General features: G+C 39.9%; 1 protein-coding gene across 5 annotated transcripts in view; it reads left to right on the top strand.

The window, feature by feature from the left end:
* Positions 1–435: 435 nt before the first annotated feature.
* LOC116710061 (solute carrier family 66 member 2) overlaps positions 436–13695 on the top strand; it is a 32386-nt gene continuing 19126 nt past the window's right edge. Inside the window, exons 1-3 of one of the 5 annotated variants that reach the window (XM_032548894.1) lie at positions 436–715; positions 3761–4061; positions 4140–4273. In XM_032548894.1, the coding sequence (XP_032404785.1) occupies positions 3853–4061; positions 4140–4273 (343 nt within the window). In that variant the 5' untranslated portion in view covers positions 436–715; positions 3761–3852. Of the gene's footprint in view, positions 716–2309; positions 2648–3760; positions 4062–4139; positions 4274–13695 lie in introns of those variants that run through there. The other 4 variants (XM_032548862.1, XM_032548868.1, XM_032548884.1 and 1 more) reach the window with 4 other exon arrangements.

The following is a 13695-nucleotide window of genomic DNA, read 5'->3' on the forward strand; positions in this document are numbered from 1 at the left end:
CTCATGAGAGGCCGAAGAAGATCACTGACCTGCTGAGCAGGTTGTTTCTACCACCAGGGAGAGACTAAAACATGCAGGATGCAGGAACTCCAGGACCGACTGTGCACACCCCTTAGGCCAGTGTTTCCCAACCCTGGTCCTCAAGGCCCGCTGTCCTACATGTTTTAGAGGTTTTCCTGCTTTAATGTTCCTGATTCAACTGATTGCAGTTCAATAAACGCCTGTTAATCAGTCAGCAATTGAAATCAGCTGGACTGAAGCAAGGAAATACCTAAAACATGCAGGGCAGTGAGTCTGGAGGACCAGGGTTGGGAAAGACTGCCTTAAGCAGATTTCTTTTATATGTCTACAAAACTGCCACTCACAATATGGCTGCCAGTTGGCGGGATCTATTCGTGTATGTCTGTGTTTAAGACGGAGATTTGGAAAGAAAACATGATTCCTCTGGTTTTGTTGATCCCTCCAGCCTGAGGAACATCCTGTAATTAAGGTGTTTATTCTTATTTCAATCTCTCCTCCTACAAACTGCTTCAAAAATTATTTCAGATCGAGAAATTAAAAGATTAAAAACTTTTCGGAGCGATGACCGTGTGTGCGCGCGCCTGTGTGCGTCGGGTCGCGCGCTCGCCACTCAGGTTTGAGAGTTGAGATTTGGAGCAGCAGACAGGATCCGGTTCGGTGGTTCCAGACCGCAGGAAGGTGGATGAGCAGGAAGGTGAGTGGAGCTGCTGACTCAAAGTTCCCACAATATTCTGCAGTTTGGAGAAATTCTGATAACTGCAGAGGATTTCTGACCCGGTTGACCCGAGTAATAAGAAATAATTTGATGTTCGTGTTTTGGTGTCTGTTGGTTCTGTGTTGGAAGAGGTTCGGGCATGTTGGCCCTTCCCCTTTAAACTATGCTTTGGTTACCTGATCCAGCCTGTTCTGATCGGTCCAGTTCAGCTCCGCAGCTGGGACCAACCGGGCTGTTCAACTCCTGTCTAATATTTAACTTTCTAAACTCGGTGATTTAAATCCACGCTGCAGCTTTGTGTCGTTATCTTTTCAAATCTTCCTCTTTACAGCCGCACATTAAAGTTCTCCATAACTTTAGAGGTAAAATAAAACCACGAAGCCTTGATGTTTCCGTCCAGGGCGGTTAAAGCAGATTTTTATTGGATTCAGCCTGGAGCCGCAGTTAGCCCTTCATATCTGCAGGCTGATGTTGAAACCTAAAATAATCCGGCAGTGCAGGCCAGGCCCGCTCAGGTTTCCTCCTGTCCTTTCACAGAATCTGAGCTCAGCTTCTAAACAGCAACTTATTCATGGAATAAAACCCATTAACAGAGAAACACGGAGCGAAGCTAAACCCTGCGATGTGAAGCAGCTGGAGTCTGTTATAGGAGGAGACCCTGCTTCTTATCTGACCCCTCCAACCCAGACCCCCCACCGACCCGCCCATGATGCTGCCTTCACTGACTGTTGGTCTCCTGGCCGTTCCCTGGACTCCATGTTAGTTCATCCTTTCTCCTTTTCCAGATCTTTAACTTCTGTTTCCAGCTCTTCATTTTCACTCTGCCATATTGCTGCTGAATCATAAATAATGCTATCAAATTTGATGACGTTTGATGCGTCACCATGGCAACTAGCTATTGTTTTTGCAACTGGGAACAGCTGATTTTTATCTAAAAGCTGAAAGATACGTAAACTTTGACCAAAATCCCAGAGGAGTTTGGTCAAATCTCTTCCATCCGTCTTCATCCTCAACTTCGTCTGTCAATCTGAGACTCAAAGAGAAGCGGCAAATGCAAAGGAGGTGGATTAGCAGAGCAACTGATGATGTCATCCAGGACAAGTTACTGTCTCTGCTGCCCAGATGTTGGGTTACTAGCGGGGGAGTAACGTAACGGCTATTAGACTACCTTAAACCCGGGGAGAGAGAGAAGCTAACGTGAGGAGGAGGAGGAGGAGGAAGGGGGGCACAATACAGGATATTTATGGGAAAATACTAATATGGGAGCTCAGTGGGAGAGGGAGGCAAAATACATCAAAAACGGGACGGATTTATGGACTGATTCTGAAGAGGCTAAAACCATTTTAGAGGAACTGAATTGTGGAGGGAGATGATGATAAATATGGATTTAAACCTGGTGGATAAAACAGAATAAACGGAACCTGATGCTCACCCCGCTGTCGGCTTGGGATAAATACATTTCACAGTAAGCTTAAAGTTTTCCATGTAACTCCTGGCGCATGTGGGCGCTAACTTCAAAAGTTAGCTTGGTTTCGCTGTTAGTTAAGATGTAAAACGTGCGGGGTTTACGGCTGGGCGTGGCCCGTTTCAGTGGTTCTGCGTGGCCCGTTTCAGTGGTTCTGCTTGGCCCGTTTCAGTGGCTGGGCGTGGCCCGTTTCAGTGGTTCTGCTTGGCCCGTTTCAGTGGTTCTGCTTGGCCCGTTTCAGTGGTTCTGCTTGGTCATCTAAACGTTGCTGAGACACAGGAAATGTTGAGGTCAGTAAAACTGTCATGGCGGGACGTTCGAATCCCGACCCGCCACGGAATGTCGCTGCCGCCAGGCGCTGACGTCACGGTTGCCTAGAAACGGAAAACAACTGCGACTTTTTTAAACGTCCGCCGGGAACCTGAAAAAAGCTAGCAGAAATAGACGTGAGTAGGAAAATGGCTGAGCAGTCAGTGAGGCTGAATATAAGCAAAAGAAATGTAAAATATGATTTATGCCGTTTCCTGTTGTGCTTTTAGTAGAATATTGTTTGATTGTCTTGAATCCTTGAATGGTGAGTTTCAATAAGTATTAATAGAAATGTAAATGACACTTTAAGAAATCATGCTGACAGATAGACATAAATAAAAAGTAGGATGAAAGGATCATTTGTTGGGCTTGTTTTAGGAAAATGTTGGTATTTTTTAGAAATACAGTGAACGGCTATCATTTCAGAAATTTTATTTTATTCATGTGGTTTAACTGACTTCCTATCAAGCCGTAAATGCAGGTAGATGCTGTTTGTTCAATTTAATTAATAATTATTTCACGCTGCTGAGAAACAAACCAAAGACAGAATGTTTCTGGATTTTTAGAGTAATTAATTCCACTGAAAAACACTTTGATCCAATCTGATGGTTATATGATTAAACCTGTAAACATCTTTTATGTTCAGCTCATGTCTGTTTATTCAAATAGCAGCAAAATGGTTTTTGAATTAAATGTTGCTTATTTTGTCGATTAAGGATGTGATTCATTAATTACTGACCTCATCTATTTATCAACAATAAGATTTATAGTTTTTATGTAACTCAGTCATAGACGCTCCTTGAAAAACAAAATCATTTGTAATATGTTTCTTTAGGACATTAGTCATATGAACAAGTGTGATTTGTGCCACTAAACTGCACACAGTCAATGCAGTCAATCTTATTTTCAAACTATTGATATTTATTGATACTCTATAAACAAACAATGGAGAAAATAGTAAAACTTATAAACCTGACAATACAGAGAGCTTTTAGGGGTTTTAAAACCATTAACTGGAATTTATCATGACAAATTCTTATCACGATAAATAATAAAACGATAAATGACCAGCCCAACTCAAAAGCTCTCAAATAAAGCATGTTTTCTAGATTAACTTTATGCTCACAAACAGAAGCTGCGGTTGCAACAGTGGTTTTTCTATTTCTCTATTTCTTTTAAAATCAATAAATCAGCCTGTTTAAATTGAACCTGTTTAATGTATTTAATCCAGTTTGTTCATTCCACATCAGTTAGGAAGAACATCTGGAATCTCCTCAGTGTGAATATTAAACCTTCGTTCCTCCTTCAGGACCTCTGGACGCGCTGAGCGCCGATCGGAGCGATGGAGGCCGAGGTGTTCATCCAGGCGGAGGGCGCAGACGGTTCCTGGACGCTGCTGTCCCTGCTGGCGTCCGTCGTCATGGTGTTCGGCGGCGCCCTGCCCTACGTCCCGCAGTACCAGGAGATCCAGAGGAGCAGCAACACCGAGGGCTTCTCCACCAGGGTCTGCCTGGTTCTGCTCGTAGCCAACATCCTGCGGATATTCTTCTGGTAGAGCAGAGAAATTATTAAAACCGATAAAACCTCCATATGACTCTGCAGCTCGGTTATGACGTGTTTCTGTTGCAGGATAGGGAAGCAGTTCGAGGTGACGCTGCTGCTTCAGAGCGTGGTGATGATCCTCACCATGTTCGCCATGCTGCACCTCTGCTGCTCCGTCCACAGCTCCAACCGGGTCAGCACCAAGCAGCACCGGCTCACAGGTACGACCACAGGAAGACGCTTTGACACCACAGATCACCGCAAAAACACAAACTACAGATTGTTTATAAACTACAGATCATTTATAAACTACAGATCGTTTATAAACTACAGATCGTTTATAAACTACAGATCGTTTATAAACTACAGATCGTTTATAAACTACAGATCGTTTATAAACTACAGATCGTTTATAAACTGTAGATTGTTTATAAACTACAGATCGTTTATAAACTACAGATTGTTTATAAACTACAGATTGTTTATAAACTACAGATCGTTTATAAACTGTAGATTGTTTATAAACTAGAGATTGTTTATAAACTACAGATCGTTTATAAACTGTAGATTGTTTATAAACTAGAGATTGTTTATAAACTACAGATCGTTTAGAAATTATCTGTAGTTTATAAAATACAGATAATTTATAAACTACAGATAATTTATAAACTACATATTGTTTATAAACTACAGATCGTTTATAAACTACAGATCACTTCACGGTGTCCTCGGCCTGCTTTTCCCCTGACCAGTCTGCTTTTCCCCTGACCAGTCTGGTTTTCCCCTGACCAGTCTGCTTTTCCCCTGACCAGTCTGCTTTTCCCCTGACCAGTCTGGTTTTCCCAGTCTGTCCAGGGAGATCAGGAGGCGTTCACTGACTGATGAAAATATCAGCGTTTTAATTTTTCAATAGGCACAAATTTTGGAAAGAATCTGTTCAAGAAATGACTGAGCAAAATGTTTTTTGGTAAGAAGGCGACTCAAGTACTGAGTAAGATTTCATTTGATGTTTAAAATTACATCACCAGACAAATAATAAAGGGTTGTGTGTATATCCTGGTATTTTAAAGACTAACAAAAAATATTTACACAATCGAATAACATAAATTCAAAATTCTGAACAATTTTGAAAATCAATTCTTTCAATATAATACCAATATTCACAGGAAGTCCTGTATATATTATTAGAACAGGGTCAAAATGACTTCCAGTGACAATATTCTGTATTTACTGAATTTCTCCTTAAATGCAACAACAAACTCATCAGAAAGAAAATTATATCAGAATAACAAAGCTGGTGTAGAAACAAGAGGTCTCACTTCAGCAAACTCTACATGTTTCTGAGTCACAGAAATTATTAAAAAGTACAGGGTAGTAAATAGAACCATCACCATTAATCAGTTTAATCGACTATTGAAATAATCGTCAACTAATAATTGATTACTCACTGCAGGTTACAGACTCTAAAAAAGGCCGTTTTCTGACTGCAGATTCGTCTTTGCTAAATCATCGAGCAAATGCTCAAAGAAGGCTTAAAATGTTTATTTTATTATTTAAAAAAACAATTTAATTTATTGTCTTCTAATGTGTTTCTAATACTGTATTGTTGAAAACAGCACGAGTGGTTAAATGAAAATCAGCAGAATGTGATTTTTTTTATCTGAATAATTGATAAATCATAAGAATAATCAATTTCTAAAATAATAATTAGTTGTAGTAAAACAACTCCTTAAATTGTCTGGTAGCTTTTTAAAGGCTTGTGGTTTAGGGTTAAGGTGAGTCTGCTGCTTTTTGCTACGTTGAAAAGAAAACAATACTTATTTTCTCAGAATATAATTTCCAGTTTTTGTGTAATTTTTGCCCAGTATGACTTAAAAACTGAACTGGTTTCTAATTCAGTAATTATTCCTGTTATTTATTTCCAGAGACTTTAGTAATTTTTGTATTAGATGATTTGTGAAATCCTGAAGTTTATTATTTATTTATTCTTTGAAACCTCAAATCGAAGGAAGAGTTTAAATATGTTAAAATCAAAAGTCTGATTAAACAGAATGATTAAAGTGTTTCAGAACTGGGCCAAAAGTCTTTTCTGTTTGGAAAATCAAATTATGGTCTCTGAAATATTCTGTTCATATTGAGAGTAAAGGCTGCAGTCCTACAGCTGGCCAGGAGAGGGCGCTATGTGAACAGTTTACACAGGCAGCACGTGGCTGACAGTTTTATTTATTCATTATTTTTACACAAATGTTAATTATAGTGATTATAAAATACACTCCTGTAAACATCCACTGTGTGAAACTTTATTAGTAAAACTGTAACAAAACAATGTTTATTTATAATAAATATACAGCAGAACAAAACAAGTGGGATCAGTTTTATGTTGTATTGATTTCAGTTCACAACAAATGTTGTCTTGAGGCACTTTGACAAAAAAAACGACATTTCAATTCAAGTTATCAATTATTTTAACTATTTTGAAAAGTTTTTATCTAAGGAAACCCAGTAGAGCTTCTAGTCGTTGACTAGCTGCATTCACTCCTCCTGAACCAGCAGGGGGCGACAGCAGACAATGTCTTTTGTTGAGTTGTTGACTTTCCAGCCCCATACCGAGCATGCATGTGGCGACAGTGGAGAGGAAAAACTTCTTGTAGCACGAAGAAACCTCTGGCAGAACCGACTGGAGGTTTGAAAAGACGGAGCAGAGACACAAGATGATGATGTCATGGGTTTGCAGGGTTCTGATTGGTTCATTTGCATCATTTTGGTTAATAGGAGGAAAACCTGGGGACGTATTTTAAGGCAACACATCAAACTTTCTGGGTTCCTGTGTGACATCATGGAAAAATCAAAGAGTCAGGAAAGAGCTTCAGTTTTACTGCAGCAGACTTTATGTTTTATTTTACAGATATGAAACAAATCAGGAAATTCATGTCAGGTTTTATCAGGTTGGCGCCTACAGGAACAATCTGAGTGATGGAAGCTGGTAACACATGATCGGCCTTATTAAAAACATAAATTGGGTTTTTACGTTTGGTCTGTGGAGGAAGCTGGGATCGTATTTAAATCCGGTTCGAGAGAGTTTTGCTTCATCTGCGAGGAGCTGAAAAATTACTCAGCATTGATGCATATTTATGCTAAATCTCACTCTGATGCATTTTTCTCTTTGTTTTTTTGTGGTGAGTAGAATAATAAGTCGAGTCTGATCTCTGAAGATCTATCAGTCCTTTTCTCCACATTTCTTGTGGAGAAATTATCATAGAAAATATGGAAGAGGAGCAGAAAAGATGCAATATTCTGTCCATCCATCTGAAAATATTAGCCTCATGTTTTTGTCTTCCATGTTCATCCAGTGACAAGGGCGGGGCTGTTGGTCACGATAAAACCAACAACAACTTTTTGAGTTATTTACAGATTCTGAAAATGATTCTCAGCTTTTCAATGATAGAAAACATAAAAATCGAAGAAATTCTTCACTGTGCAACATGTGCAATAATAACATTTTAGGCCTTTTTATAATTTAGAAGCATAATGAAAGAAAAATTGACTTGAGTAGCTTTGACAGAAAGCCCGATGAGAATAATTACTTAGTTTTAGTTGTTAAGATGCAGTTAATCAGCGCGGGGCTCAGCGCTGCTCACCGTCAAATTGCACTCAGCACAGCCGGCCTACATCTGCATGTCTGTGGCATCTGATGTATTTTAATAGTATTCTAAAAACAATAAAAGTGGAGCAACTCGCTCTGAGAAACTGAAAACTGTTCATTTTCTGACATGATATGAATTCCTCTGATCATGAAGATCCTGAAGTCGTTTTCTTTCACCGATATCTTCATCGTTTCCTTTGAGTGACCGGCCTTTAGTCGCTCATGTTAGTATTTCTAAACACAATCCTTTGGTAAGCTAGCTGTAAACTTTGAGCTCATGTCACTTCATATAAACGGTCGATGCAGTACTGGCCACAAGGGGGCGCCTGCAGACCACCAGCTTAATTTACACCTTACCTCTAAATCTAACTGGTAGAGTGTAAAGAAAGTGAGGATGGGAAAAACGTCCTCACTCTCCACAAATGACCTTTGTAAATATTGTAAAAATTGTCCTCTATATGTAGCAAGCAAACACACACACACGCCCCCCCCCCCACAAACACACACACGCCCCCCCACACACACACATACGCCCCCCCCACACACACACACAGCGGTCCAAATGGTTCTCCTTAGCGCCGACTGAAGCTGAGTGGCTGCAGATCCTGAAAGATCTCTCTCTGTTTCTGGCTCTCTGAGCCGACTCACCGTTCCGACTTTGCTACGACTTCCACAGGCTTCTTGCGGTCTGGGGGCCGCCGGGAGCCGCCGGGGGACCGCCTGCGGTCTGGGGGCCGCCGGGAGCCGCCGGGGGACCGCCTGCGGTCTGGGGGCCACATTAGCTGTCCTGTCTTATAAATAAAGCTTCATTTTTGCTGCTTTTGCTTTGAAGATATGAATGAAAGATGAAAGGTCAATAGGTCAACCAGCTCCCCTACATTATCCAACTCTAACAAATTTGGTCCGTGAACAGTTTTGCAGCAAAAAGTAGCAGAGTTGATTGACACCAAATTAGTTTAATTTTGTATCACTAAGTGAGCTGTAATACATACAAAAACATTTATAGTTCAGCACATTCATGTTTAAATAAGTAAAAGTTTTAAGTCAGTTCAAACTAAACCTCAGATATCGGAATCGAAGGTAAAGAAAGTGAAAAAGAAAAGCTCAGTTTTAGTTAGAGCCTAAACTCTTCAGCTGCAGCAGCGTGAGGAGCAGAACGACGAGGCCGTGAGATTATCCAACGTTTGTGAGGGAAGTTTTTAAATGAGAGGAAGAATCGAGGATCAGCCGTTCTATCGGACCGCTCCACCTGCCGGTCCCGGTCCGGACGGGTTTGGGTCCGGTTTAGAGAACATGATGAGCAGAGCGATGGACGAATCAGAGACCAAGCAGCAAACTGAAGGCTCTGTTTTTAATTAAAGCTCCTGATAGCTGAACGTTTCATTAGCAAGTCAAATGAAGCCGGGAAGGTGAAGCAGCAAAACAACGGCTCACAGGGAGTGTTTGTTCAGATAATCGTTCCACTCGCTGGCGTTCACACAGACTCCCAGAAGAGAAGCAAAACACTTTTCTAATATAAAGTTAAGTTTTATAATTACCTTTCAAATGGGCAAGGTTGTTTTCATGAGTCAGTGTTTCGCCTGCTGGGTGTTTGATAAGGCGCAGGAAGACTGGTGGCCTTTAGGTCTGAACAAAAACAAAACTCTGCGTTTAATGAGTTATTTCAGGAGCTTCAGCTGATCTGTTATATAACACATGGCTACATGATGAAGCTAACTGGAGGACATTAATAACGCAGCGACACAAATGTTCAGGGATCCGGCGGAGCGTCGGTGTTCGTGGAGGTCAGAGGCTTCAGCCGCTCCATGAAATCCTTTATATGGTTGATTTATAAGCTTATTTTAATAGTTCAAAGCAAATATTCCTTGACATGCATTAATACAGGCAGTGGAAACCGTCTGCACCGTGTCTGTAAAAATGAAAACTGAACACCGCCTGTGGGCGGAGCCAATAATCTGCGGTCCAGAGCGCCGAGAGGCGGGCTGTGATTGGTCAGAAGTTTATGATTTTTTTTTTATGCAGAAATGTTGTTTTACTTTAACTAGTCCACTTTCACTATCTAGTTTTTGTATCTGCAGGCGACATGAATTTATCCGTCACTGAGGAATTATGGGTATTTTTATGATTCTTTGCTAAATAACTCCAAAGATGATCAGATGGCTGAAAACTCCTGGATGGGACTGAAAACGTTCATGGAGGCTGTTTGCAGACAGGGGGCGCTCTCTCTGCGACGCGCTGTTAAAACCATTATAAAGTAATTTAATGTTAGTGGTGAAGTCATGGAGAAACACATTCTAATGAACATTTAACTGAACTGAAAGACATTTAAATCATCCAGAATAAATAAACTAAACTAAACAACACAATGAATTTGAAGCTTCTGTAACGAAAACGGTTTAGTTGAAAACTTTTACCGTCCAAAAATCAAAAACTGTGCAAATGGAAGTTATTGTCTATTATGTGATGATTTTATTTCTTGCTTATTGCAGCCTGGTTGGTTCTTGGAGACCAAAGCAGAACTTTAGTTTGTTTTTATACCTGAACCTGCAGGTTCAGGTATAAAAACAATCAGCTCTGCTTTGCTGCAGCTGATTGGATGAACCTTCTTTCAGTGTAATTTAGTAAAGATTGATCAACTTTAAATGTTTAATAGAAACGGATTTAATAAACATTTCATGCTGTAGATAAAATGTGTTTTTTGTTTAATGGCTTCGTTTCATTACGTCACTTCCTTTCTTGTTTTCACCTTCAGCAAAATATTGATCAGTTTTCCATTTTCCATTGATTGACTTTCTAATAAACATGTAAAGTTATTGATTGTTGTTTTAAAGCAGTAATAAGTCGTGCTGGCGCTGTAGAGTTGGTAAAGTTAAGCCAGCCGATCCAGCAGGTTTGCTGCTCATTATTTCGTCTCTGTGGAAGTGAGATGAGTTTGGCCTCAGCGTTCTCCTCTCCTGCTTCTGATCTGCTCTGATCGGCCCTGATCAGAGGAAAACCAGGCAGGAAAGCTTTAAAACACCGCAGGCTCGCTCATTAGGAGGAAAGCTGCGCCTAGCTGACAGACCCAGCGCACCTCGCCTGAAAGGAGAATCAGCTACTGGAAGGTTTTAGCCAGACCAGTGAGGGAGGAACAGACCACACAAAGTTATTGTTGGTAGAAACTCTTTGTAGTGTCTTAAGTTTTAAGATGGACTTTAAGTTTGAGATGTTAACATTTCAAGTTACAACTGAAACCTGTCATGAAGCAGGAAGTCAGAAAGGTTCAGAGAGGAAGTGAGGACGGATCAGCAGGGCCCGGTTCTGTTGCTGGACTAATTGGAGAGGTGACTCTCTGCCCTGGGCAGCCGGGAGACACTCATCTTGCACAACCTCTGATTTGTCTCCAGCATGTCAGTAAGCTGCTCTGCAGGACTCACACCAAACTCAGACAGCATTCTGAGCAGCGATCAGGCTGCAGATCAGGAGGAAATACGGAGGACAGCGGTTCTGATCCGGGTGGGTCCACTCCCTGCTCATACACAGAACCTCTGAACAGCGGTTCTGATCCGGGTGGGTCCGCTCCCTGCTCATACACAGAACCTCTGAACAGCTGTTCTGATCCGGGTCGGTCCGCTCAGATTGCTTTATTCTGCACCCAGAGGGCGCTGCTAGCTGAAAGGCTACACTGTAACAAATTGCCCTGTATTTTTACAGTAAAATGCTGGCAGCAGGGTTGCCAGCATTTTACTGTTAATTATACAGTACCCTTACTGTAATCAACTTTACAGTATATTACTGTCACAAAAGAAATCTTTTGATTACAGCACATTTCTGTTTTTATCAGATTTACAGTAGACTACTGGCAGCTGTGTTGCCAGTATATTACAGTTTTTCTATGGTATCATTACTGTTGAATTCACATACAGATTACTACTGTAAATTTCCAATACAAAATAGAAACATAAAAAAAACACTTAGAAAATGTAAGTTCCATCATGTCAACCAACATTTATTTTGGAAAAAAAAGAACCAACTCAAACATTGACTCATACACAGTCTTTAGTGGCCACATAATAAAGAAGAAGGTTTTGAAACGACAACGTATGTGCGCCTTAAACCTAAACCTTTTCTACAAGAATGTTGAGGGTAAACTGTCCAAAGTAAGTCGTATTCTGGAAAAACAGTAAGAAAATCACCATCTATTTTGTAAAATACATTTCTTAATAACTGATTTAAAGAGTTTTTGAATAAAGCATGAATTGTGGCCTTTTGATTAGTCTGAAATAAAATTAGTATGAAAGAAATTATGAAATAATGCATTGTACAACTCAGCACACTACTTTCTCAATACAAAACACTACTTTTAGTGGAAGTGAGGAACAATATGATGCAACATAAAACAAATGAAACATTTAACTTTCAATCTAAAGCATAGAAAAAAATTGCAAATTTTAGTTTGATAAAAATTTAAATGAAACATTTAGACTTGAATTTCCTTTAGGGCAAAATCAGAGCTCCAACTTCAAATGATAAAACAATGAAACAATATTTGACAACATACTGCCAAGATAAGTTAAACATTGTGCCTGTACAGTCAAAATTACAAATTACATCTGAAGAACAGAAAGTGGGAGCCTTAACAAAATTTATGCTATAAATTAAAAGAGATGTCTAAGATTATGCTGACCTTTAAACCAAAAAAAAATCTCTCAAGAACACTCCTGTTCAGGGATAAGTTGCCTTCATGCCTGTATAGTTTTTTGTTTGTTTGTTTGTTTGTTTGTTTGTGCGCGGAGGGGTAACAATATCTATAGCCTGGTTAGAAAGTTCTCACTAACCTATATGAAATTCCACTCAAAGTCCGTGAGGTTTTTTAGCAGAGTTGAAACACAGGGGTTGACAGTGACTGACTTCTTTTGAACAGTTTTTCCTGTCCTCTTGGAGACGATCTTGCCACAGCTGGCCTTGGTCCCTCTTTCAGGGTTGATATCAAGAAAGTGCCTGAAAATGCAGTAATTTCAGATTAGCATATGATGCTTAAGGAGTCAGGGTCAAGATATATCAAATAATGTTATGCTAGCTTCCTTATTACAGCATGACAGATTAACTAAGCTAACTTTCAAACAGCTACAGTCTGCTTAAAAATGACAACTGTATGACAACATCATCTGACAAATAAATTATGCTCCAACTTACCGGATTGGCTCATAAAATGCAGGATTCAAATGGATAGTCCTTGTAAAGAAAATTCTAGAGGTTGCTTCCACATGTCACAACGACGTGACTTCTTGAGAAATACAGTAGCGTTCTGTTTGAAGAGCCTCCTTGCCGTTGAATCTAACATCATTCCCAAAATGCAATGCTACTCACAGTATATTACAGTATTTTATTAAAAACAGTAATAATTGCCCAGAATGCATTGTTTTTCACGGTGCAGTACCGTTTTCAATAGAAACAGTATGATACTGTTCAGTTTTGGCCGTTTTTATACAGCAATTTGTTACAGTGTAGCTCCGCTAACCCTAAAGCACTAACCATAAGCGTTAGGTCAGCTAAGGCTAATGTGCTACACCAGCATTAGCCAGCATGGTATTTAGCTGAAGCTAATGCTAAAGCGCTACATGTAGCCATGTTGTTCCCACCATGAATCACTGTGAATTCTGTTCTGTACTTCATATTTGATCAATAAAGTTTCTTGAAGAAAAAGGCGATGAAGAGAAAATTTCACCTTAAAATCAATTTGCTTGTTTTTTACTAGAGCTGACAGGGATCGGTTCTGCTCTGTGGGTTTGGACCCATGTTCTGATTAAAGAGTCCGTCAGCTGAAACTTTAAACATCTAATTAACTCTTTAAATCCTGACCTCTAAATGTGTTTCTTTATGTTACAGTCGGATTGTAAAGCAGAAATTATTTCAGCAAAAAGCTCCAGACTTAAAGGAATCTAAGAGAAAATGACTCTGAGCTGCGAAGGTCAATTAAGATTTTATCTGAATAATGAGGAGCTGCTTTGCTAATTGTGG

The sequence above is a fragment of the Xiphophorus hellerii genome, chromosome 2 (genome assembly GCF_003331165.1).
Source record: "Xiphophorus hellerii strain 12219 chromosome 2, Xiphophorus_hellerii-4.1, whole genome shotgun sequence".
In the NCBI taxonomy this organism is placed as follows: Eukaryota; Metazoa; Chordata; class Actinopteri; order Cyprinodontiformes; family Poeciliidae; genus Xiphophorus; species Xiphophorus hellerii.